Raw genomic sequence first — 23,236 nt, 5'->3', positions numbered from 1 at the left:
CACAGAGGGCAGAAGAGGGTCCTCGCCCCAGGCTGCACAGTGTCAAGGAAGAACTGGGCTCTGGGGCACACAAACTAAGGGACCTTTCTGAAATCTGCAGGGAAATGGAGGAGTTGGTGCCTCCTTCAAGATCAGCATGAGGTCTGGCAGTTTTCCCAGATACAGGGCAGCAAGGATAAGATCAGTTTTCCTATAGAGCTAGGATGCTCCTGAGGAGACTAGTGCCTCACTTGCCCCCCTCTCAAGGTCAGCCTTCTGTCATGGAGAGCTCATCCAGAACCCCTCCACCGAGGGGAAGTGAGACTGCTTTATGGGCCTCTGATTGCCTTGAATTGGCCTGTTCTTGACAGCTGAGCTGTAAACCACAGGGGCAGGACCATACCCACCCAAGGGCAGAGTTGTACCAAGAAGCTGGGACTTTGCTCCTTTACCCGTCCCAGGCAGGCCCCAGGCAAACCAGGTTGGGGGTCTACATGGGAGGTCTGGGTCACAGCCAGGTCCCATTCCAGGCTCTGGGCCCAGGCATGAGCTAGTGGGTGTAAGGGGCTTATGCAGGGTTGCCCCAGAAAGGGCGAATGTGTTTGCACAGGCACAAAGACACACAAGGATAAGGACACCCTCTCCAACCAGTGGAATATCTAACCCCAAGGCCCCAGTTTGGTACAGGAATGTGTTAGGAAGAACCACGGCAGGGGATCCTGGTCCCAAGCCTCTGGCACAAATGATGTCAACTTTAGGACACCATTTGGGCAGGGATGACACCACGCACTAAGCATCAGGAAACTTCGATCCTAATTCTGACTCTGTCATATAGTTGTTATGTGACCTTGGACAAGTTACTCAACTATCTGAGCTAGTTTCCTGATACATAAAATGCAGCTCATACTTTTAAGATTGTTTTGATTTAATGGCACATGGTAGATGTTCAATAAATATTCATTTCTTACACACACATTCTCCCTAATCCCCAAGAAAGTACAACGGAAAGAAAACTCAATCTGGACCTCAAATCCCACCTTCGCCATGTATTAGAGCAGTTATCTATGCAACAAACCCTTTCGCCTCTCTAAACCTCTCTAAACGTTTACCTCTCTATGGACTGGAAGCAATGCTTGAAGACATGCAAAGGGAATTACCAGGACAGCAGAAGTACGTGAGTGCCCTCGCTCTCCCTTCCCTTTCCTGGGACAAAGTGGACTTTGTTTCAAATAAACCTAAACAGGGCCAAGGCCTGACCCACCTCCCCAGGGGCTAAAATAACAACCAAACATCCTTCCTTCCTTGGGCCATAAAGTTTTATTGGCACGTCAGGGATAGAGCAGGGTGAGGTCCCTCCCCTCCCCTCCCCTGCCCTGCCCAGGGGACTCCCTCTGCTGGAGGACAAGCCCAGGAGCTTTTGCACTCAGATGTTGAGCTGGTTGGGCAGATTGTTGTAGTGGGCATCCTGGCCCTCCAGCAGGCTGCGGTAGGTGGCGATCTCTTGCTCCAGCCTGGACTTGATGTCCATGAGCTGCTGGTACTCCAGGTTCTGGCGCTCCGTGTCAGCCCTCACATCACCCAGCTGGGCTTCGATGCTGCTGATCACCGCCTGGATCTCCGCCAGCCGGGCTCTGTAGCGGGCCTCGGTCTCTGCCAGGGTGCCTTCCAGGGAGGCTTTCTGAGAGGAGAGGAGAGAGAGGGGACATGTCTCAGCAGCTCCCAGAGAGGGAATGGGCACGGCCACCAGCCAGGCCGCCCAAGGCTGTGTCCTACAGGGCAGGGACACGTACCATGCTGAGCTGCGACTGCAGCTCAATCTCAAGACCCTGGAGGGTACGTCGCAGGTCAGTGACCTCGGTCTTGCTTATCTCAAGCTGCTCCAAGTGGCCAGCATCTTCCCGGGTCAGCTCCTCAGTCTGAAGAGGGAGCGGGAGGGGAGGAATAAGGACTGAAGCAGACCTCTGGGTGGGGGACATCAAGCCCTCTCCCCTTGCCATCCCACCCCTCAAAGGGCATCTGCTCCCCCACTCCCTGCATACCCGACTTGTGAACCAGGCTTCAGCATCTTTCCGGTTCTTCTCAGCCATAACCTCATATTGGCTTCTCATGTCACTGAGGATCTTGGCTAGGTCGATGCCTGGAGCAGAATCCACCTCCACGCTGACCTGTCCACCCACCTGGCCCCTCAGGGCACTGATTTCCTGGAAACATACGGCAGAGGTGGGCATGTCAGGGCTCGGAGCCCACTGGACCTGGGCCAGATCACTTCTTCACCCCCAAAGCAGGTTGGTTTTCAGGTACAATCCTAGAATCCAGCACTGGGGAGGACACTGGGTGGTCACCATCCCCTGCTAGAACCCTGGGAGCCACGATCACCACCCAGGACCATGCTGAGGGTAGCCACAGTCTAAGGATACAGGAGAAATTATTCTCAGCCTTGGGACCTGGAGTGGGATGGACAGTTGGCCCAGTTTGACCCACCTCCTCATGGTTCTTCTTCAGGTAGGCCAGCTCTTCCTTGAGGCTCTCGATCTGCATCTCCAGGTCAGTCCTGGCCAGGGTCAGCTCGTCCAGCACCCTGCGCAGGCCGTTGATGTCAGCCTCCACACTCAGGCGCAGGGCCTGCTCCGTCTCAAACCTTCCAAAGAAAAATAGCAACAGTCAGGACACAGCTGTCTCTGCACCTGGGGGACTTCCTCAGTTCCCCAGGGTTCAGGAGTCTATGGGGGACTTGCTTCAGGCCAGCTGAGGTGGACGAAGGCAGAGTCCAGTTCCCCACTGCACTTAGCCCCATATAGGACTAGGACTGCCCCCCCCCCCCACACACACACACACACTGCAGTCCTGGTTTCTGCTCTCCAGAGAATTAAGACTCACTTGGTTCGGAAGTCATCTGCAGCCAGACGGGCATTGTCAATCTGCAGGACAATCCTGGAGTTCTCAATGGTGGCACCAAGAATCTGGAAGGCAGAAGGCACCATTATGGCATACCAGCCCTGCCCAGAGAAGTGGGGAGAAAATGAGTCTGTCCCCACTCCCTAGGGACCAATACCCAGTCGCCCATCCCTGCTGCCCATCTGCCTGCTCTCTGGGAGGTCTTGGAATCCGTTCATGCCCAGGAGTTGAAGCAGGAGACAAGCTGCTAGGGGGTCGGGCAGGGGGAGGTGGGCATGGAGGCAAACCTGGGGAGGATTATCTCTGAGTCCTGTGTCCAGTGCACTTCTAAATGACCTGAAGGGGGTCTATGAGTCAGATGCAGGGAAGCAAAAGGCATGGAGAAAGGCTTTGTCTGAAACCCACTCAAAGGATAGGGTGGTGCCTTCAGGAAGTAGGATCCCATTTATTGAGCATCTATTATGTGCTAGGAACTTTGTGCCTCACTCTTTATAACCTCTGAACCAGGTCAGTGGGCCACTCCCGCTTTACCAAAGTGGAAATCCTCCAAGTTCACCTCGATCTGAAGTCTCTGTGACCTGAGGGGTATAATCGTATCTTCCCGCACAGTGTCAATTATAGAACTCTGGCTCAGTGTTTTTCAAAGGGTTTTAGCTCAGTAGCCTTTTTTTTTTTTTTTTTTGTGAAACTGAACAAACTATGAGAATCAGAAGGGATCACCCAAAGTAGGGTAAGAACTGGTTCAAGAAGCTTTTGCCTCCTGTGTGGGGGAGGTAAAGGAGAAGGGAGAGAAGAGGTATTGTGTGCATAGTAAAATGTATTTCTCATTGTATGTCAATTTCAAAACTGAACTGCACTAACTGGCTGTGAACACCTCTAGCTCTCCCACACCTGTGGATCCAGGTCCATGCACCCAGCACATGTTAATCTCATGGGAAAAGTTCTAGGAGCTAAACGTTGGGAGACCAAGTGTTGGGGGACTATCAACGTCTTCCCGGTTTCTGACACATTTGTTCAGGACAGAACTTTTCCTTACGGGAAGCCCCACCCTTAGGGTTTCCCACAAGAGTTCGTGGCTCAGACCCACAGGAAGCTGCCCCTGTACCTGGTCTTCCAGGGCAGAGGTTTACTAAAGCAAAACCCAAGGCCTCCTTTCAGGGGCCCAGGGGCCTCAGAGGGCTCTCCTATTCTTCCTAGAGTTCCTTCCTCTTAGGCCTGGGTGGCCCCTGGGCAGAGAAGAGTGGGAGGAGACCAAATCCTAAGCATGACGAAAACCAGACCTGCCGGGTCAGAGGAGAGGAATGCAGGGGGCCCCACACCCCACACAGGGGTCGCCGGGCGGGGCTGGGGGCGGGTGGGAAGGGGCAGGTCTGGCGGGGGGGACCAGGTCCTCCAGAGTCAAACTCATGCAGCTCCCTGCGTGGCTGCAGCCCCTGACCGATCCCTTGGAGAGCCATTTACCAGCTCCCACTCTTTGGATCCCCTTTCCCTGGACTGCGGAAACGCACCCCGCTCTGCTCCCGGAGCCCCAACTGGGTCCCACCCACTTACCTGCCCCCGCCCACTTTGCCTCCCCGCCCCTCCACCCGGCCTCCACTTCCTGCCCCACGGTCCGGCCGCTGGTCCCCTGCCCGCCTTCTCTCTGCCCCACCCCACCGGCCCTCCCGCGTCCTAACGGGCTCGCTCTCGCCCTGCGCTGGGCCTCGCCCAGCCTGCCAGGCAGGGTTTCCACGGCCCGCCCCACCGCGGCAGGTGCACTTCCCGCGCCCGGGCCGCCACCCACCTTGTCCCTCAGGTCCTCGATGGTCTTGAAGTAGTGGCTGTAGTCGCGGGAGGGCCCGGGTCCCTGCTTCTGGTACCATTCGCGGATCTTCACCTCCAGGTCGCCATTGGCCTGCTCCAGGGCGCGCACCTTGTCCAGGTAGGAGGCCAGCCGGTCGTTGAGGTTCTGCATGGTGATTTTCTCGTTGCCCGCCAACAACCCGTCGGACCCGGCCAGGACGCCAGCATAGCCGCCACCATAGCCCCCGGAGGAGGACGAGGACACGAAGCGGGCGGAGGACACGGATATGCCACGGCCACCTGAGCCCCCGTGGATGCTGGGCGCGCGGAAGCCCCCAACCCCAAAACGCACGGAGCCGCCTCCCAGGCCCCCGAAGGACGAGGTGGCTGAGGAATGGCGATAGCTGTAGGAGGTCATGTTGAGGCAGACGAGGCCAGCGACACTGGCCTGAGAAGCTGCGGACCGCAGGGGGAGTGGCAAAGCCCTCACCTGGCGCCTTTTATGCCCAAGGCGGGTGGGGGAGGGGGACGGTGTCGGGGCGGATATCTGAGCCCCGAGGAATTTGCAGGCTCCTGAGTGCAAATATGGGCACTGTCCTCATTGGTCAATTCCTGGCGGCTCAGGGCCCAACTTTCTCCTCCCAGGAACTGAGGCCCCTACACTCCCCAATGCTGCCCCAGCCCAACCCACTCTGCGGCCCTGACCGCCCACGCCCCTGTTCTGGCTCCTCCCTGTACTCATTCGGATCTTTACCTCTATCCTAAACATGCTTTAGCACCGACCCTAGAATTCATGTTATGACCCTCATTCTTTAAGGTCCTCAGAACTTGACACCCCGCCAAGAATTACTCAGAGTATACACCTATAGGTCCCCATCCAGTGATCACTCATTCAGAGAGTCCCTTCTGGAATCATGTTGTAGCCCCTTATAATCATAATCCACGTACCCGCCCCCCAGCAAAGTACTTCCACCAGATTCCTACACCCCCCTGGAAACTACAGCCTCCAGACCCTAAGTGGAGAGTTCACTCCAATCTCGCTTTAGTCCCCTCGGACAAAGGCAGTCTCCAGATGAGGTGCTCTGAGCTGCAGGCTTCCTGGCTGCCTGAGGCAGAGCTGCCCCACCCTGCCGCAGCCATACAAAGCCCAAAGGTGACAATAGGCACCAGAAAAATACAGCTTTAGGGAGCGCTTCTGGCAGCTTCTGGCAGCCCCGACTGGCTCCTTCACAATCGTAAGATCAAAACTGATCCCCACCTGGGTCACACACACACTCTGAGACTCTCAACACCAAACCCACTGGGACAGTCCCCTCCCCTCCAGCCCCCATAGCATGTCTGCATTCAACCAGGCATTTATGAGGCTGTTTACCAATGTTCCTTCTCCATGAGGAATCTGAACCTGGAGGAGGCAGGTAGTCTGCCCATGAGGCATTTAACACTCGCCACCCAAAGACAAAAATAGGATGGGATCTCTGCCCTCCTTGAGCATCTCTGAGGAGGCATTAAAAGATGTGTGCTGAATCCAGGGACCTACAGAGTCCCCCTAGTGCACAGGTGAGTGAAGGAATGAGCTAGGGAAGCAACCCGCAAGCTCCCACCAGTGAGTCGTGGTAATAGAGAAAGGAGCCCTCCTCGACACCACATCCTGCTGTTCATTCCCTTCAACAATCCCACCACCTTTCTTGATCTCAAAGGGCCAGACCCCTTGCCAGATGCTGCAGAGAATTGCAATAGCCTTACCACAATGATTGCCCCCACCACCACCCCCGCCCTCACCTGTCCTCAGAATCATCCCCATCATTCCTTCTCATCTTTCTGTCAGCTGTCTCCCATCTCGGAAAGAAGCCCTGTCCTTATGGGAAGGTGTTATGGAAATGGGTCAGTCCCTGTCCATCTTCAGGCCTCAATTCCCTCCCACCCCCATGAAATGAGGGGTGTTTCATCTCACTGCATATTATCACCTGATCCCCTGTGACTAAACGAAGACTTGTCGCCAGCCTCTGAAACCTAAGTCCCCAGCAAACTGTTTCCTAGTCACCATCTTATCCAGCAACAGGACAGGAAACCGCTCACACATGCACAGCCCTAACCCACCCAGAGCAGCTGTCAGACTCTCAGGAAGACCAGCTTGAGGCTGTCTGTTTCAACTAGTGAATCAGTTGCAGAAGAACCCAAACTGGGTCCAGGGAACCCAGGGCCAGCCTTGAAAGCAGGGTGCATCGTGGCCTCCACAAAGGTGGTAGGCACCAGGGCTGGTCTGCCATGAGTCATTCTCCTTATCTGGCCCTGAGGAGGAGGCCTGCTCCTTGTAGGGGGAAGGGGGTGATTGGTCAGATAGTTGCTATGCACACTAAGCCCCAGCGGCATCTCTTTTTCTGGCTTGGTAGTAGGGTCTGGAAAGGGGCTTTGTATTAGGAAACAAAGAACAGAACCAACAGCTCTGCCCCCAAGATTAAGGTGTTCTGAACTCCAGAGGAACTTAGAGTCCCAGCCCCCTACCCCAGGGCCATACCATAAGGACAGTCAGCTGTAGGGTAGTTTACAAAGCCTTTTCAGACCTCCTTGGATCCTCACAACATCCCAGGGGAAAGGGTACTCTTACCCCACTTTACAGCTGGGGAAAGGGACTGGAGAGGGGCAGTGACTTGCCAGGGGTCCACAGTCAGGACTATCAGATGCTGGCTTCCAGTCCCTTGACCCTCAGCCCCATTACCTGGGATCCTGAGTGTAGCAGAGGTTTTTCCTTCCCTTCCAAGGAATTTTCAGCCCCCAAACAATTCCTTAGGGTCCCTTCCTCCCAAATCTTCTCATGCCAAATCCAAGGGTAGTCAGCCCCTTTCCGGTCTGTAGAGTGGGAGCCAGGGAGAATACACTACTCTCTCCCTCTCTGTGGCCACAAAGAGTGCCTAGCGGTGAGGTATGTGACTCTTGGCACTCCTCTGACATATCAGGAACTTGGAAGAACAAGCTGCCTTCCTACCCCCAAAAGGTGGAACTGAGGGTTCCAGTTGCAGCTCCCATCCAGACAGCTCTTGGCCAAGGCAGTCTACCTCTGGCTTCAGGAGGGAAGAACCTAGTCAAAGGATCTTCCTTCCAAAGCCCTAGACTCTAAGCTGGAGGCTGGAGTGTGCAGAAGAGGCACGATTGGATCAGCATGAAGGAATTCCAGAGAGGATCCAGCCCAGCCTTCCCCACCCAGCACGATGTCACAGAGCTCCAGCATCATGAGATTTGGGGGGCTGGGATCCCTGTTCAGTAAAAATAGAAAATGCTCACTCTGACTTCCCTTTAAAAGTTTCACAGTGCACGGCACCTGATGGTGATGGTTCCTGTTTCACAGGATTGTTTGAAAATAAATGTGAAGGCACTTATAAAGGGTTTAATCACAGTGCCTGGAAAATAATAAGCATTCAAGTAACATCATCATCATTATTATTATGTTATTAGTGTTAAGTAGTATGTGGTTATTATAGTTAGGATTACAAATTTGACTTGCATTTCCCCAGTGTACCGGACGGTAGAATCTTTTGTTTGGTAATACCTATTAATAGCCCACAGGTTGGAGGAAATGCTGACCCAGTCCAAGGTGCTCAAGAGCTCGAACAAGTTGGCTGCAGTCACAAGGCTGACTGAGGCAGAGCTGAGGTTAGTTTCCCAGCACTGATCTGAGGCAGAGGTGCTCTCTGCATCTCTACCTGGACACATGCTAGAAGTTTCTTATACTTCGCCAAGTGTGGAGAGTCCCCAGAGAGTTAAGGGTGGGGGAGTTTTCATTATCCCTCAGGAAATGGGATAGTGGTTGGAAACCAATGGAAAGAATCCGGGGCTGAGAGTCGTGGGCCCTGAGTAGAATGGAATGGTGTGATGGTGACAGTGACTGTGGTAAAGATGACAACGGTGATAATATGACACTGGTTGGGCCTTATCCATCTTCTCTGGTGCAGTGTATATTATCTCACTGATCCTGCAAGTATTATCTTCCCCACTTTACAGTCGAGAAAGCTGAGGCTCAAACGGTTAATAACTTGTCCAAGGCCGCTCCAGCAGGTAGTGGACCTAGGATTCAGACACGCATCTCTAACTCCCTGAAGACCCAGTTCCCACCACTAGTGCTTTTCCTCTTGTCACAGCATGGAGGTCAAAGTACCTTCCTCCACTGACCTGGAAAAGGAGTGATCCCGCTGGGGAAGGTGTCACCTGCCAAGGTCCTAACTTGTCTTTCCTGCTCCAGTACAGTTACTGGGACAGTCAGTGGGCCATTCAAGCACAGTTTCTTCAAGTTCAGCCTAGCAGGAAAGAGAGGAAAGAAAGGTTATGTGTGTGGAAGACTTCCTGACTGTACCTGTCACATAAATTGGTAACCCCTTACCTAGATGCCCTCTGTAAGCACAAAAGGACAGGAAGCAGAACTCCGCAGATTCAGAGAAGCCTTTATTCCTTTGCGGACTCGGATGCCATTGGGACCCATTTTCCAGATGGGAAAATTGGCCCTCAGTTACAGAGGGGATTTTGGTTTTGTAGGGTATGATGACGTAATCACTGGAAGCCCTGTATGTGCAGTTTTGACCTTCAGGGGCTAGATGTATAAGTTAAAACTTTAGGAGGGTGGTTGTAAAAAGGTTGAAACTCATTGTTCTTATTCTGGGATCCATTGTTTTCCCAGAGTTTCAGTCTTTGCTGTGCCTCCATTTAGGGCTAATTTGCAATGGGGGAAGGTCTAAGTTTAGGGCCTATTGTTTTTGGGAAAGGGTGCACTGGGAGAGGCTTAATGTTTGACCAATTTCCCCTCCTCCTCCCGAGCCACACTGTCCCTCCATTTTTCTTGGGGAGCTGTCTTTGAGGAATATTATTTTCCATAACCCTTCACCCTCCCTCTCCCAGCGACCATCAGAGGCCCCGAAGGTACCCCCTCACCTTCTCCATTCAAGCAACGGGTACCAAGCCCCCTCTCCCATGCCAGGCATGCTGCTGGGTGCAGGGAGACAGGAAGGTAGATGCACATTTTCCCTGTACCTCGAAGACTGACAGTCTGTCAGGGGATATAGAGTCACACCAGTTTTGATGAAATAGAGGAGGTTGAATAACCACATTAACTTTCGTTCCTTCCTAAAATCTGCTAAGATGACAGATAGGAATATCTAAAGAAAATAAGAGATGGCAGAAGAAATGTCCACTGAAGTCTTAAAACTCAAAAATGGTAGCAGAGCCAGTGATAGAAGCTGAGGCCTAGAGTCTAGAGGAAGAGGAAAAGGCAGGAAGCCCGTGAGAAACAAGCAGGTACTCTTCTCGACACACATCAAAGAAGCTCAGGAACTGGGGACACCAGGTACCTTGAGAGAAGAGGAAGACTGGACGGTGAACAGGGCTGGCTGAAGTCCCTATAAACAGCGCCAGGCCCTCCCCCAGACCCCAGGCAACCAAGGCAGCCAGGGCACTACCTCTTCCCAGCCCAGGAACAGACAGGAGATTTCCTTCTCCCAAGTACATTGTTAAAATCGCAAATTTGATAATATTGAGTATTGGAGAAGCCACTGGTATCAGCCCCCTCAAATGTGCTGAGTGGAATGAGTCGTAGCAGTCACTTAGCAGATGACCCTAGTGCCTTTCATTTTGAAAAGTTCACACAAGCCGCCAGCTGCACCCTTCCTATTCACCTCAGAGAACCCCTTACTATACATTCAGGAAGACACATAAAAGGATATTCTTTGAAGCACTGTTTGCCATAGTGGGAAGACAGAAAGGATTCCCAGTGGGGGGTGGTTAAGTAAACGCCATAACATCCCCACTGTGGAGGAGGAGAAGGGAAAATCAAACAAAGTGAGTAATGTCCACATAGAGTGACACGGAAAACCCCAAGAACCAGTGGGTTCACTAAAAGCAGTGGAGTGCATCCATATAATATGAGACGTTCACCGTGGCATACGATTAAAAGATGACTTATTTCCACAGGTGCTTCACGAACAGGTATGTAAAATGCATCAAGAAGGAAGGAAATGTGCCGACCACAAGATTTCCTCCGGAGAAAGGGGCCGGGTGGGGTGGCGCACTCCTGTGATACCAACAACTCCAGAGGCTGAGACAAGAGGATCACAAGTTCGAGGCCAGCCTCAGCAACTTAACCAGACCTGGGCTCAGAATTTTTAAAAAAGCAATCAATAAGTAGGGCTGGGGATGCAGTTCAGTGGTAGAGCATCTCTGGGTTCATTGCCCGGTACTCTAAAAAATAAATAATTTCCTTGGGAGAAGTGATTGAAGGGCAGTATAGTCAAGGGGAACCTCAGTTTGAACTATATGGTTTTTATTTTTGCAAGAATGTATTTCTGCATTATTTGTTAATTAAAAGTAAATGAATTCTTAAGAAACTCTACATGATCAGCATTTAGAACTGACTGAATTCAATACAGTATTCTTCTTCTTCCCCTCCCTACATGCACCGGAGAGGAGTAGCTTAAGGAGAAGACAGACCTCCTTCTCAGCCCTGGGTGGTTGGGGTTGGTTTTACCTGGAAAGAAAAAGTGGCAGAACTTTCCAACAGCAATTTTGAAAGTATCCATAAAAAGAGAAGTCTTCAGGCCCAGGTGACTTAGATCTGGGGGAGATCCTCCCACTCTGGCTTCCCAAAGATCAGAAGCTTCTGGAGCATTTGCAGTCAGCCCCCTACCCCAGGTGTTCCCACAATAGGCAATATGGCCCTTCCTGGTGGTGCACTGGGTCCTGTGGGCCAGGTTGGGAGCAAGCAAAGCGAACCTGCAGCCAGGAGCCACCTTGTCAGCACCTGTGAAACGCACCTGTGAGGACTTTCTGAAATAATGGGAGGATCTTTAGGGATCTAATGGAGCAGGTAGCCACTCCATGGGCCATCAACCAAGTAGAACTATTGAACTAGGAGCATTTAGGCCTCAGACCGTTAACATAATCAAAAGTGAGGATGTGAAGAATTATGTTTGCTGATTCCTGACTGGGCATTGGGAGCTGGTCTCAGGGAGGGCTCAACCCTTGAGCAAGAAGCTAAAAGGCAGAGGGGCAAAAAGAACAAGCTTCTGGAGAGCAGGACAACTGTGGGCCCACTTGAGAGAACACAGGTGGACAGTATGGAAGGGAGGCAGGGAGGTCAGTAGGGGCTGTAGGCTCAGCCGAGAGCTGGTCTTGGTCTGGAAGACAATGGAAAATCATTTTAATCAGGGATGTGACATGGTTGGATCCACATTTTGGAAATTACCATGGCTTTCCGGTAGCCAGGGATTTGGCAGCACAAGGGAAACAGGCAGGACCAGGAACAAGGAGACTAGTTTAGGGTTGGTAAAAATAGGCCTTGGTGGAGCCAGGAGGGTCTGAAGGTAGCCACAAAGGCAGGAGTGACAATGCAGAGCCCTGCTCTGTGCCAGAAACACCAGTCCATCCTGGGGTGCCTCACATCAAGCGAGGCCCCTGCACCCTGACACGGGCAGGGACCTATGCTGCCCTGCAGGAGCCCCACTCATTCCCAAATTGAGAAAAACCCAGTTCACTGGGTTGAAGAGACTGGAGGCTGGAGCGGGCAGAGCTGGCCTGGCTGTGAGCGGTTCAAGGCTGAACTCAGGTGTTATGGGGACCCATGGCTGCTGCCAGCAGTGGCTCTTCTCAGTCACTTCCCCTAAGCAGGAACCCTGGAGAGAGGGCAGGGCAGGCAGGCTGAGTCAGGATGGCCCCAGTGTTCCTCTGCACTGTCCTCAGGGGAGGAAAAACCAGCCTGACCAGAATCAGGGCAAACCGTGGGGGAGGGGAGAGTGGCGTGCTGTGGGGAACAGTCCCTCTCAGGCAGGGCTGGCCAGGCGAGGAGCAGGAGCTGAGGCTCCCCCTGGGGTGCCACATTCCACACCTTGGGAAGGCTCCTGACACCTCTCGCCTGCTGGCCTTAGCCTGGGGACCTTCTCTGCCTTTGCCCTGCCGTGCCCCCTCCCCCATGCTACATGGACTGGGACATAGAGTGCCAGACCTAGGACGGAAAGAGGAGTATCCCAGTGGCTGCCCTGATTGCCTGGAGCCCAGGAAAGGTACCTGGGTGGTCCTCTTCTCCCTCCTTGCCATCTCCCTTCCCTCCCACCAGGATCCTGGAGTGGGCGGTCTGTGCTGCCTCCCTGGAGACGAAGACTCTGGGACTCTACCCTCTAGATCTTTGCATGTCAAAGCTTATCTGACTCTATAAATCTGAATTGGTGGTGGCTGGCTTCAGTGTTCTGACTGACCTCACCTGGGAAGGTTCGTCCTGTCCAGGAGATTCTGATCGCCTTCCTCTAAAGCAGGGGTGACCCTGACCACCTGGTACTCCAGCACAATTTTGAAAAACACCTCCTGTGGTTCCGAGGCACAGGAGATGAGGACAAGCAGCATCCCTCATCCTGGGAGGGGACAGGCCCAAAGCACCCTACTCACTACCTGCCCCCTCCCTCACCTGGATGGCAATAGGACCAGTTCCTCTCAATTCTCAGTTCCTTCCAGCTTGGGCAGCACCTTCCCTAACCCCCTTAGGCCAGGACAGTGTACCCTCCTCACCTCCCATGGCCCACTGGACTTGCCCTCCCACCCTGCAGGCGCGTGCGCGCGCGCACACACACATATCACAGCTCTGTCACCCAGATTGTCTCCCCAATTAGGCGCTGAACTTTACTGCTCTATCCAGCCCCAGGCCTGAATTCAGCTCTAGTAAAGGTTCAATGACTATTTTCCTAAACAAAGGAAGGGGAGAAGCCCTTCTTAAAAATTAATTTTAACAAATGATTATTTCTCTGTGCCTGGGACCCTGTAGACCCATTACCATGAAGGAATGAGGGGACTAGGGGTCTGGCAGAGCAGGGAAGCCGGGAAGTGCCCAGTGGGGAGGCCTCTCTGAAGAGTCGACCAGGGACAGGGACCTGAATGAGGTCAGGGGACTTTGGGCCCCTGGGGAGGAGTCTTGCAGACTGAGGGTGCAGCAAAGATGGAATCCCTGAGGAGGAAGGAGCCGAGTGTTCCCGGGATGCAGGGGTGACAGGAAGGGTGCAGAAGGTGGGCCCAGAGAAGGGACACTGGAGCAGGGGCTCTACAGTCTCACTAAGGAGCTGGATTTTATTCTGTGAGTAATGAAGCTTTGAGCAGAGAAGTGTGGGGATCCCCCAGTTGCTCTCTGGGGAATGGATGAGGGTGGATGCTGGAGATGTGCTAAGAGGCCAGAGATGCTGGAGGCTCACTCTGGGGAGCATCAGACCCCGGGATGCAGGGGCTGCTGGGGGGTGACAGGGTGAGGGCAGAGCCACCAGGTCCAACTGCCAGGAAGGGAGATTAATCTCTCTGGCTACTAGTGTGAGGCCTTAGAGTGGCAATCACACTGCTGGTGGGGGACTGGTCTGGGGTCCTGGCTTACCCAATGACCTTCTGGAAGGACAGTGGTCACCCCTGGGGTCCTCCAGGATCTGTTTTGGAAGGACTCTTGGCAAAATCAAGTTCTGCTCTTCAAGTACTGCACCTTCTCTCTCCCAGCACCAGTGCCCACGGAAAAAAAGGAAGGACGGTGACTTTGTTCACCCAGGCCCTAAGGTCATGGAGCCTACACTCAGGGAACACGGAGGTGACTTCTGTCTAGAACTTGCATTTTCCAATTTTTCAACAAAGCAACAATGACTGTGTATCACCTCTGTGATCAGACTGAGGCCGTGAATGTATTTTCAGTTCTGACTCACCCCGGCTCCACCGGCTTCAAGATAACAAGCCAGACCTCATAGCCTGGGGGAGGGGTGGCCGACTTGGCTGCTTTTCTGTAGGGGGTGAGGGCAGGATAGAAGGGACATCACTCAGAGCAACTGGAGGGAACTTCAGAGCTTCTGGAGACAATGCCAAGCCCCAGAACTTTCTGGCTTCTCCTGGCTAAAGCCTGCAGCAAGGTAAACATTCATCAGGTAGGAAAGTGGCCACCAGGAGCTGGGAACATCAGAAATGCCCAGGTTGGGGCTGGGGAGATAGCTCAGTCGGTAGAGTGCTTGCCTTGCAAGCACAAGGCCCTGGGTTCGATCCCCAGCACCCGGAAAAAAAAAAAAGAAAGAAAGAAAAGAAATGCCCAGGTTAGGAGCTGCAGGAGGAGACACTTTTCCCAGACAAAGGGCAGCTGATGCCCAACCCTGTGATAGGGGCCTAGCACCCAGGGGGCACTTCCATTGGTGGGCAGTCATTTGGAAGGAAACACACACGTACACAGACCATTAACAGAGGACAAAGGATGAAACCTCATGGGCTCCCTTGGGCACCCCACTTCCAATTCCACACAGAACCCACCGGATGCCAACCCCAGCCCTCCTCAGGGTGCCCAAAGGTGCCACCAGCACCAGAGAGGGCCAGAAGGTTGGCCAAGGAGTGTGGCTGGAGGCACCTTCTGTCTGCCCCTGCTCAGCCCTACCCAGACCCTGCCCCCTTCTAGTGGGGAGGGGGGCATTTGTTGGGGATTAGGGCTGGCGCCTGGGGGGATGAGAATAGCCACCAAAGATACCGCACAGCCCAGCCCCTGGTGTGCACAAACCAAACACACCTTCCCATGGGGCGATCCACACTGGGGGTTCAAAAGCATGGGTTTGCGCACGGGAAGCGGGTGCTCTAGGAGTCCTGACCCTTCCAGGTCTGCCATGGCCATTCTCCACATCCTTATTTTGGACTTGATGGTTGAGAAATATATTAAAAATCTTTTATAAGCCCAACAAGATGAATTAGACAAGACGCCTACAGTTGTAGGGTGGGAGTGGAGAACTCTCCTTGCCCAGAGATTCCCAAGCCTCACTCACAAAGCCCTAAGCAGAGCAGTGGGCACCAAACACCTACCTCTGCCCTGCTGGGCCACACACACTCACACACACAAATTCACACACAGACACACACATACCCGCACATGCTCACTTTTACACCCTGACACATAGTCCTTATATACTCTCACATGTGTGTACACACATGCTCACACACCTGCTAACACACACCCCCTCTCCCTCACTCCCACATGGATATACACTCCTTCCCTGAAAGCAGCTCTCCCTGGCTTTACCTACTCAGTTCTCTGTAAGGTTTTGCTTCAGCCTAGGGCATTAGCCCCATTCTGTTTATAGGTCAGAAAACCAAGACAGGAGACTCAGTGGGCCTTGGCCTGCAGCTGCTTTCCTACAGAGCCCAGACCAGCAGGCAGGCGCTCTGTCTGGATCCAGTCTCCCTGCCCCCAGGGGATGGTCAGAGATGGGGAAGAGAAAGAGACAAACTCTCCTGGTTCCTGAAAAGAGCAGGTGGCAGGCCAGCGTCAGAGAAGGGGCCTGGACCCAGGGCTGCAGGAGCTTGGAAAGGGGACCACCCCGAGCCCCACCTCCTGGGTGAGCAGTGAGGGAGTGCTGGAGACGGGCTCTGAGCAGTTCTGACACGCTTCAGTAAGTGGTGTACAGAGTGATAACAGGGAGATGACCGGTGGTGGGACATTTCAGGAACAAAGAGGATCTGTAAACACAGGTGAGATGCGCTGCTCCCTCACTAGCCTCCTAACTCTGCTCAAGGGCGTGGCACATGTGAGCTTGTCAAAGCTCCGCCATGCTGTAGAGACAGTCCCCACCCCCATTTCACTGATGAAGAAAGTAAGGGTGACTTGTTTAAGCTAAATTTAGTAAGTAAGGGAGCTGGAAAAGGAACCCAGAACCCAGTAGGTCTGGCCTAGCACAGTGAGGCCTAACCACGGTGCTAAAGGAGAATCGAAGGAGCCAAGGCTGCACAGCTGGTCCGAATCAGAAGGGCCGCGCAGACCAGGACACAGATCTGGATTTTTTTTTTTCCTCGCAGAAGCCAAAGATTTTTTAGCCAGGAGGTGACACATGCAAAGCGTCAGATGAGTCACACAGCCAGGTGCAGGGTGGCCTGAAGCTGGGAACACCAGGGCTGTGGCCCAGCTGGTCGTCCCAGTGCCCCTTCATTTCTTCTCTCTCTGCTCCTGCACGCCTCCCCCTGCCCACCCCACCCCTGTAATCCTAGCCCTATCACTTCAAGAACAAAGGACTGGCCGCTGGGCCTTCAAAGCTGACTTTCAGTGTCTCTCCGCAGCACCAGGCTCAGCAGCATTGTTCCCTGCTCACAGACTCTCGGTGCAGCCTGTTCCCTACAGCAGTGCTCCTGAGACCCCCCCCAAAACAAGGAGGAGAGCTTGTTTTAAACGCTGGTGCCTGGGTTGTACTCCAGAGCTACAGAATCACATTTGTGTAGTGAGCTTATATTTTTTTAAGTATGACTTTCTAATAAACTCCCAGGCAATTCTTGGCTCACTGAAGTTTAAGAACCTCTGGCCTAAAGCACGAGATCCACTGACCCCCTCTGTTCAAACCAGGCAGATGTGAAAAAGACACAAGATAAAACAGCAGAGGAAGGCCCTGTGAGCATGGCCAACACTTGTGGTTGAAGCCAGAGACCCAGTTCCAGACCCGTTTTCATGGCCTTCTATCCAGATGACCCTGGGCTCAATCGAAGCCACGTCATATGGTCAAGAGCTGTAAGGGTCTGAGATTTCACTCTTTCTTGCAAGCTAACAAGTTGTCCTGCACAGGTTTGTTGGTCTGTTTTTGGTGCTAGAGAATGAATCCAGGTTAATGGTGCATACTAGACAAATGCTCTATCACTGAGCCGCATTCCCAGCACCGTGCTACAGTTTCTTGTACAGAAGACACAAGATCCCCGAGTCAGAGACAAAGATCTCTATTACTCACAGCACAGCAGCCTGAGCTTCCTGACTACATTGAATCTTCTTGTCCTTCAAGAACCATGGGTTCAAGACAAAGCTTGACCCTGGTAGAAGCTACCTATGCAATGGGTTTTACATCTCAGCTGAGGATCCCCAAGCTTTGGAAAAACACATCTTTTGTAATGGGCCTTAAACAAACCTTTCTGATCTTTACTCCACAGAGAAATACTGTTTTTATTAGAAAAGATCAGTTAAAGGGAAAAAAACAAAAACAAAAACAAAAACCACCTCTTCTCCAGAAGGAGGTGTTATCTCTATGATCCAGAGCAGTTGGCTATTAAAACATCTTTGAAAAGAGACCAGAACAAAGGCTGTCAGAGTCCCTGGTTGAAATATGTGTGGACACGCAGGAGATCCATGGAGGACTGGCTCCCACACAAACAGGAATGTCAACACTTATCTCGCATGGAGATTGTAAGCTTTAAATCTGAAAATGGGAGCGAAAGTTCCTGGAAATATGAGGGATCATTATGATGGAGATAAGACAAGGAGGCAGATAACTGGAGTCCAAGATGGAAAGTGATAAACGGGGAGTCTCTTACAACACAATGCGCGAGAGCAACAAGAGGAAAATGCAACCCTTAGCTTGCACCAAAGGCTAAGATTAAGACAGGTAAAGAGTTCCCACCGGCAGCCCAGTGTGGTCGTGCACACCTGTAATCCCAGCGACTCAGGAGCAAGTTTAAGGCCAGCCTGGGCAACGTAACGAGATCCCATCTCAAAAGAATAGAAAGGGGCTCAGGAGGCTGAGGCAGGAGAATGGCAAGTTCAAAGCCAGCCTCAGCAATTTAGGGAGGCCCTGAACAACTCAGTGAGAGAATTCAGAGAATACACAAAGGGCTACGGATGTGGTGCGGGGGTTAAGCGCCCCTGGGTTCAATCTCTGGTACCAAAAAAAAAAAAGAAAAGGGAGAGAGAGAGAAAGTGTTGGGGTTCTAGCTTGACGGCAGAATACCTCTGCCTTCAATCCCCAGTACCAAAAAGAGGAAAAAAAAAAGAGCTCCTACAAATAATTAAGAGACCAACAACCCTGGAGGAATAGGGCAAGAAATGTAAGCAAACAGTTCCCAGAAAATGATATACAAATTACATTTAAACATGAAAATGTTCAATTTCACTCACAGGAAAAGAAATGCAAATTTAGATCACCAGGAAACCTCATTTTTCCGCACGCCAGATCGGTAAAGATGAGAAGGACTGGTGAATCGGGATTTGTCGGGAATGAGGGAACAGGACACGCAAGACATTGCCAGTTGTGGTAAAATCAGTATAACTCTGTGAATAGTAATTCCCACTCTGAATCAAATTTTAAATGTATATCTTTGAACTGCCAGTTTCTCTCATAGGTGTTGGTCTTTCAGATATACTTTTGCAGATGTGCAAAATGACATGATGTTACTCGGATGTTCACTGTAGTGCTATTTATAATAGCAAAAGACTGGAAATGTCTAAATACCCACATACGACGGCATCCTATGTGGTCATCAAAAAGAATAAGACAGTTCTAAATGGCACTGATAGGAAAGATGTTCAAAGTGTTTTATTAAATGAAAAAGTGAAATGGCAGAAATATGTATATAGTCTGCTACCATTTGTCTGCATGCTCCAAGGAAGCACATCCATGTCTACAACTGCAAAGGTGTCTTTAGAAGGTGTCACAAGAAGGAATAGCAGAGGATGCTTTGGAAGAGTACAAGGGAACCTGGATTCAAATGTTGTCAAGAGACCCATGTTTTGCTGTGTACTCTTTAGAATTTTAAAATTCTGTTCTTCCTTATGCATGCAGTACCCCTAATACATGTGCGTGTGCTTGCACATGTGTGTAAATGTGTGTGTAACAGATTTTGAATGTTCAGATCTGCCAAGAAGTTTGGGCGGGGCTGGGACCTAAGCCTGGGCTCAGTGCTCACAATCTCAGCCCCTCTGGATCTGGTGACCACAGGTGACTTCCCTGAGCAGTTCCCTGCTGGGCCTAAAGCCATACCAGGAAGCATCACTCATTCCCTCACTCATTCCCATGCCAGACACATGCTCTGAGCCAGGGTGCAGAAAAAGAGAGAAGACTGAGACCCAGGGCCAGCCCTCTGCAAGCTTCCCACAGAGCAGGAGAGATGGAGCAGAGAGAGATCTCACAAAGAACTACAAAACTAAGGCTAAGCAGTTAAGATTAATAAGTGACCATGTGGTGAGGCAGTGACCAGCTTGGCCTTTGAAATGAGCCACACCTGGGTTTGAGAGCCACTCAGCCAGGCCCAATTACTTAACACCTCTGAGCCCTGTTCCCTCCCCTATAACATGCGGGTGATAACCATACCAAGCATAGCATGGGCTCAGAGCATAGACTTTGGAACCAGGGTATTCTGGGTGTGATTCACAGAGGCACCGTTGATTTTTAAAGCCCATGAAAGATTAGGACTTCAACTTTCATAGCCTCAGTTTTCTCATCTCTGAAACAGCACAAAGAACACCAACCTCAGGGAGTTTGTGGAAAATAAATGAAAAATCATGTATAAAACACAGTGCCTTGTCCACAGCAATCTGTCAATAGTTGACAGCTGTTGTTGCCAATTTGAGGAGTAAATAATGTGTGCCCATCATCCCTGCACCAGAGAGCCAGTCAACTGGCAGAGCTCTTTATAAAAGTTCTCACTGCTGCTCCCCATGTGGTGGGGAGGAGGACAGGGGAGGGCATCTTTCCTAAGAGCTGGAAGGGGACTGAGGGAGGGTATCCCTGGCATAAGAAAAACTACCAGAAATGGCCTAGCATCCAGAAAGAATATGGGGCCGGGCACAGTAGGACATGCCTATAATGCCAGTGGCTTGGGAGGCTGGGGCAGGAGGATCGTGAGTTTAAGGCCAGCCTCAGCAATTTAGTGAGGCCCTAAGCAACTTGATGAGACCCTGTCTCAAAATAAAATATTCTAAAAATGGACTGGGGTGTAGCTCAGTGTTTAAGTACCCCTGGGTTCGACCCTGAGTATCCCTCATCCCACCCCACCCCACCCCCCAAAAAAAAACAAAGAAAAAAGAAGAACACAGGGAGTTTAGGAGCAGCTCAGGTGTCTGGGACATAAAACTGGGGTGAGTCAGAGGCCTTGAGACTGGGGAAGGCCTGGGAAAACCAAGGAGGAAGTGCTGCTGACCCTGAGCCCATCAGGGCCCTAGGGAAGGGGGACACATCAACTGGAGGACACATCCTGAGGGGACCTGGCTAGTACCTGGAGAAGGAGGGATGGATGTGAGAGGAAGGGACTCAGCAGTGACACTGAGCAGCCAGCAGACCAGCCCCAACCCCACCACCCTCAGGACCAACATGGGCTGGCCAACCTGGATACCAGTTGTCCTAGAAATGGAGTAACATCCCGGCCATGTTGGGGTGGGCTTTCCAGCCCTGTTCCCCAAGTCCACACCCTCCTGCAAGCACACTCAGGACCTGCCATGTAATTGTGCCCCTTCCTCTACTTGGGCTGTCCCCACCCCTTGCAATGCCACAAACCTGCCTCCTCTCCAATACCACCTACACAATAAAGATAAACATGTCCCACTCCCTGGGACCTGTGAATATGACAAAAAGGGACTTTGAAGATGTGATTAAATTAAAGATCCCGAGACAGCAGGTAGATTATCCTAGATCTTCCAGTTGCATCCAACGTAATCACAGAGTCCTCATAAGAGGGAGGCAAGACCATCAAGGTCAGAGAGAAGAGATGTGGCCATGGAAACAGAGGTTGAGGCAACGCACTTTGAAGGAGAAAGGGGGTCAAGGAACGCAGGCAATCCTAGAAGGTGGAAAAGGCAGGAGGTGGATTCTCCCCTCCGAGTCTCCAGAAGGAGCATACTTCGGTGGACCTTTTGAGTTTAACCATGAGACCCATTTTGGACTGGTGGCCTCCTGAATTGTGTGGCAGTAAATGAGTGCTTTTTTAGGCCACTGGCTTTGTGGTGCCTTGTTACAACAGCAACAGGAAACTAATACACACCTCTTCCTTAAGGTCTCTTGCCCCCTCCCCACTCAACACCCTGCCTCCTCTGAGCCCCTCTGGGGCTTTATCTGAACCATTCCTCCCTCAGTGCCTACCCTGTCCACACTTCCAGAAATAGTGCCTCTTCCACAGCCCAGATACCCCTGCATGCCCTGATGGGCAATGTGCCTTGTGCACAGGTGAACGGACACTGCCTAGCCTGACTGTGTTAGGAGGTGACCCCACAGGGTTGCCTGGGAGCATTCTCCTCCAATCCCAACAGGCAGAAAGAAAGAAAGGGATTGGCACTGGGGTGGGGAGGAACAGGAGAGGAGAGCAGCCAGACCTCGCCAGCTCCCCACGGGGTCTCCACTGCCCATGTTAAGAGTCCCAGGCACATTTGTTCTCTGCCCACCCCACAACTCCTGGGTTGCACAGGGCAGGGCCTAGCAGGTGGGTGGGGCTGCCAGGGTGCCACACCCTTTCACAACTGCCTCCCTGCCTGGTATGTAAGCCTGTGCCTGGTGCCGCCAGGCCAGCCGGCCTCCACACTCCCTCCCCATCCCGCCAGTGTGAGCTGGTGAGTGAGTGAGTCATCCCACATCCCTCCTACCCTGCTCCGTCCCTGACACAACCAGACTCTGGCCCTTCTCAACTCCATCTCTGCACAGCACTGACTCCCTGTAGCCTGAGTAACGCCTGCCCCCATGCTCTGCATTCCAGACTCTGATGTCCCAGCCACCATCTCCGGGAGCAGCTGTAGAGAGCACACATTTACAACATGGGGACCCCAGAAAAATTAAGTGACATGCCTAAGACCACATGGGCAAGTAAGTAATGGAGCTGACGCCAAAGCCTCCTGCAGCACACTTCCACATCTTCCCTGAGCCAAACTCAGGGAAGCACAAGCAATGCAGGGGAAAGATCCGGATTAAAAGTCCAGGCTCTGGGCTGGGGTTGTGGCTCAGTGGTACAGCCCTTGCCTAGCATGTGTGAGGCACTGGGTTTGATCCTCAGTGCCACATAAAAATAAATAAAATAAAATAAACGTATTGTATCCATCTATAACTAAAAATTTTTTTAAAAAAAATTTTTTTTTTTCCAGGCTCCATCATTTATCAGCTGGCTGACCTTGGGCAAGCCTCTCAGCCTCTCTGAAACGGAAAGGTCAGAGGCCCAGCATCTGAGCCTGGGAGAGAGGCAGTGCTGTCCACTTTGGAGCTAGCCTCGGCTCAGAGGCAGGCTGCTGGCCGCAAGCGGGATCTTTGGAAGCGCCCCAGGCCACCGCCCTACCCAACCTGCAAGCCCTGGCACCAAAAGTCTCTGAAAGTTGGGTGAGGCGGGCAGGGCAGGATCATTGTCCCTGATGCGGACTGAGAAACAGCTGCAGAGAGGTTGTGAGACTTGCTCAAGACCAGCCCGCTGATAAAAGACCGGACCTTTGTCCTCAGCCTTGGCGCCCTCCCTCAGCCTGTGCAAGGCGAGACCGACCCAAACGACTCGGCGACACAGCGCCCCCTGGAGGCCACGTGACGACTCGCCACCCTGCCGCCTGGCGGACTCTCCTCCTACCGGGTTCCCTTTCTACACCCCCGCCTAACCCAGTGCTGAATGGAGAGGAACTATCTGAGCGAGTCTGTCCTGGCACAAAGCAGACCCTACACTCCAGACTGATCTCTGGCCACCCTATAGTGGAATAGGGGCGTTGAGCTAAGGGTGGTACAAGAGGAAGAGCCCCAGGAAGGCTAGTTGTCATAAGACCTGAATTCTCCATGTGTAACCCTGAGCACGCGTCTCCCCCTTTCTGATCCACAAAGCCATGAACGAGGTGATCTCTAAGAGAAGAGAGCTCCCC

At 52.3% G+C, this 23,236-nt stretch overlaps 1 protein-coding gene and 1 long non-coding RNA gene across 2 annotated transcripts; one reads left to right on the top strand and one right to left on the bottom strand.

The window, feature by feature from the left end:
* Window positions 1–1,281: 1,281 nt before the first annotated feature.
* LOC306657121 (keratin, type I cytoskeletal 19) lies at window positions 1,282–5,139 on the bottom strand. The gene is made up of 6 exons (XM_079132850.1): window positions 4,658–5,139; window positions 2,857–2,939; window positions 2,461–2,617; window positions 2,019–2,180; window positions 1,770–1,895; window positions 1,282–1,657 (listed from the first exon to the last, which is right to left on the bottom strand). The coding sequence occupies exons 1-6, from the start codon at window positions 5,072–5,074 to the stop codon at window positions 1,403–1,405; spliced, it is 1,200 nt and encodes a 399-aa protein (XP_078988976.1). The 5' UTR covers window positions 5,075–5,139; the 3' UTR covers window positions 1,282–1,402.
* Window positions 5,140–14,458: 9,319 nt separating this feature from the next.
* LOC306657169 lies at window positions 14,459–18,926 on the top strand. Its single transcript, XR_013762720.1, has 3 exons — window positions 14,459–14,555; window positions 16,729–16,886; window positions 18,544–18,926. It is a non-coding gene; the product is annotated as an uncharacterized lncRNA (long non-coding RNA).
* The last annotated feature ends 4,310 nt before the right edge of the window (window positions 18,927–23,236 follow it).

Source organism: Sciurus vulgaris (genome assembly GCF_902686455.1).
Source record: "Sciurus vulgaris genome assembly, chromosome: 3".
Lineage (NCBI taxonomy): Eukaryota > Metazoa > Chordata > Mammalia > Rodentia > Sciuridae > Sciurus > Sciurus vulgaris.
The sequence above is the reverse complement of the archived record's forward strand: the minus strand, read 5'-3'. Positions and strand labels throughout refer to the sequence as shown.

Bases quoted from the DNA above. Each gene is read 5' to 3' on its own strand.
- LOC306657121 (XM_079132850.1), bottom strand. From the start codon at position 5,074: ATGACCTCCTACAGCTATCGCCATTCCTCAGCCACCTCGTCCTTCGGG. The intron at 2,618-2,856 runs GTGAGTCTTAAT...TTTCTTTGGAAG, and splicing joins GCAGATGACTTCCGAACCAA to GTTTGAGACGGAGCAGGCCC. The intron at 1,658-1,769 runs GTACGTGTCCCT...CTCTCCTCTCAG, and splicing joins TGCAGTCGCAGCTCAGCATG to AAAGCCTCCCTGGAAGGCAC.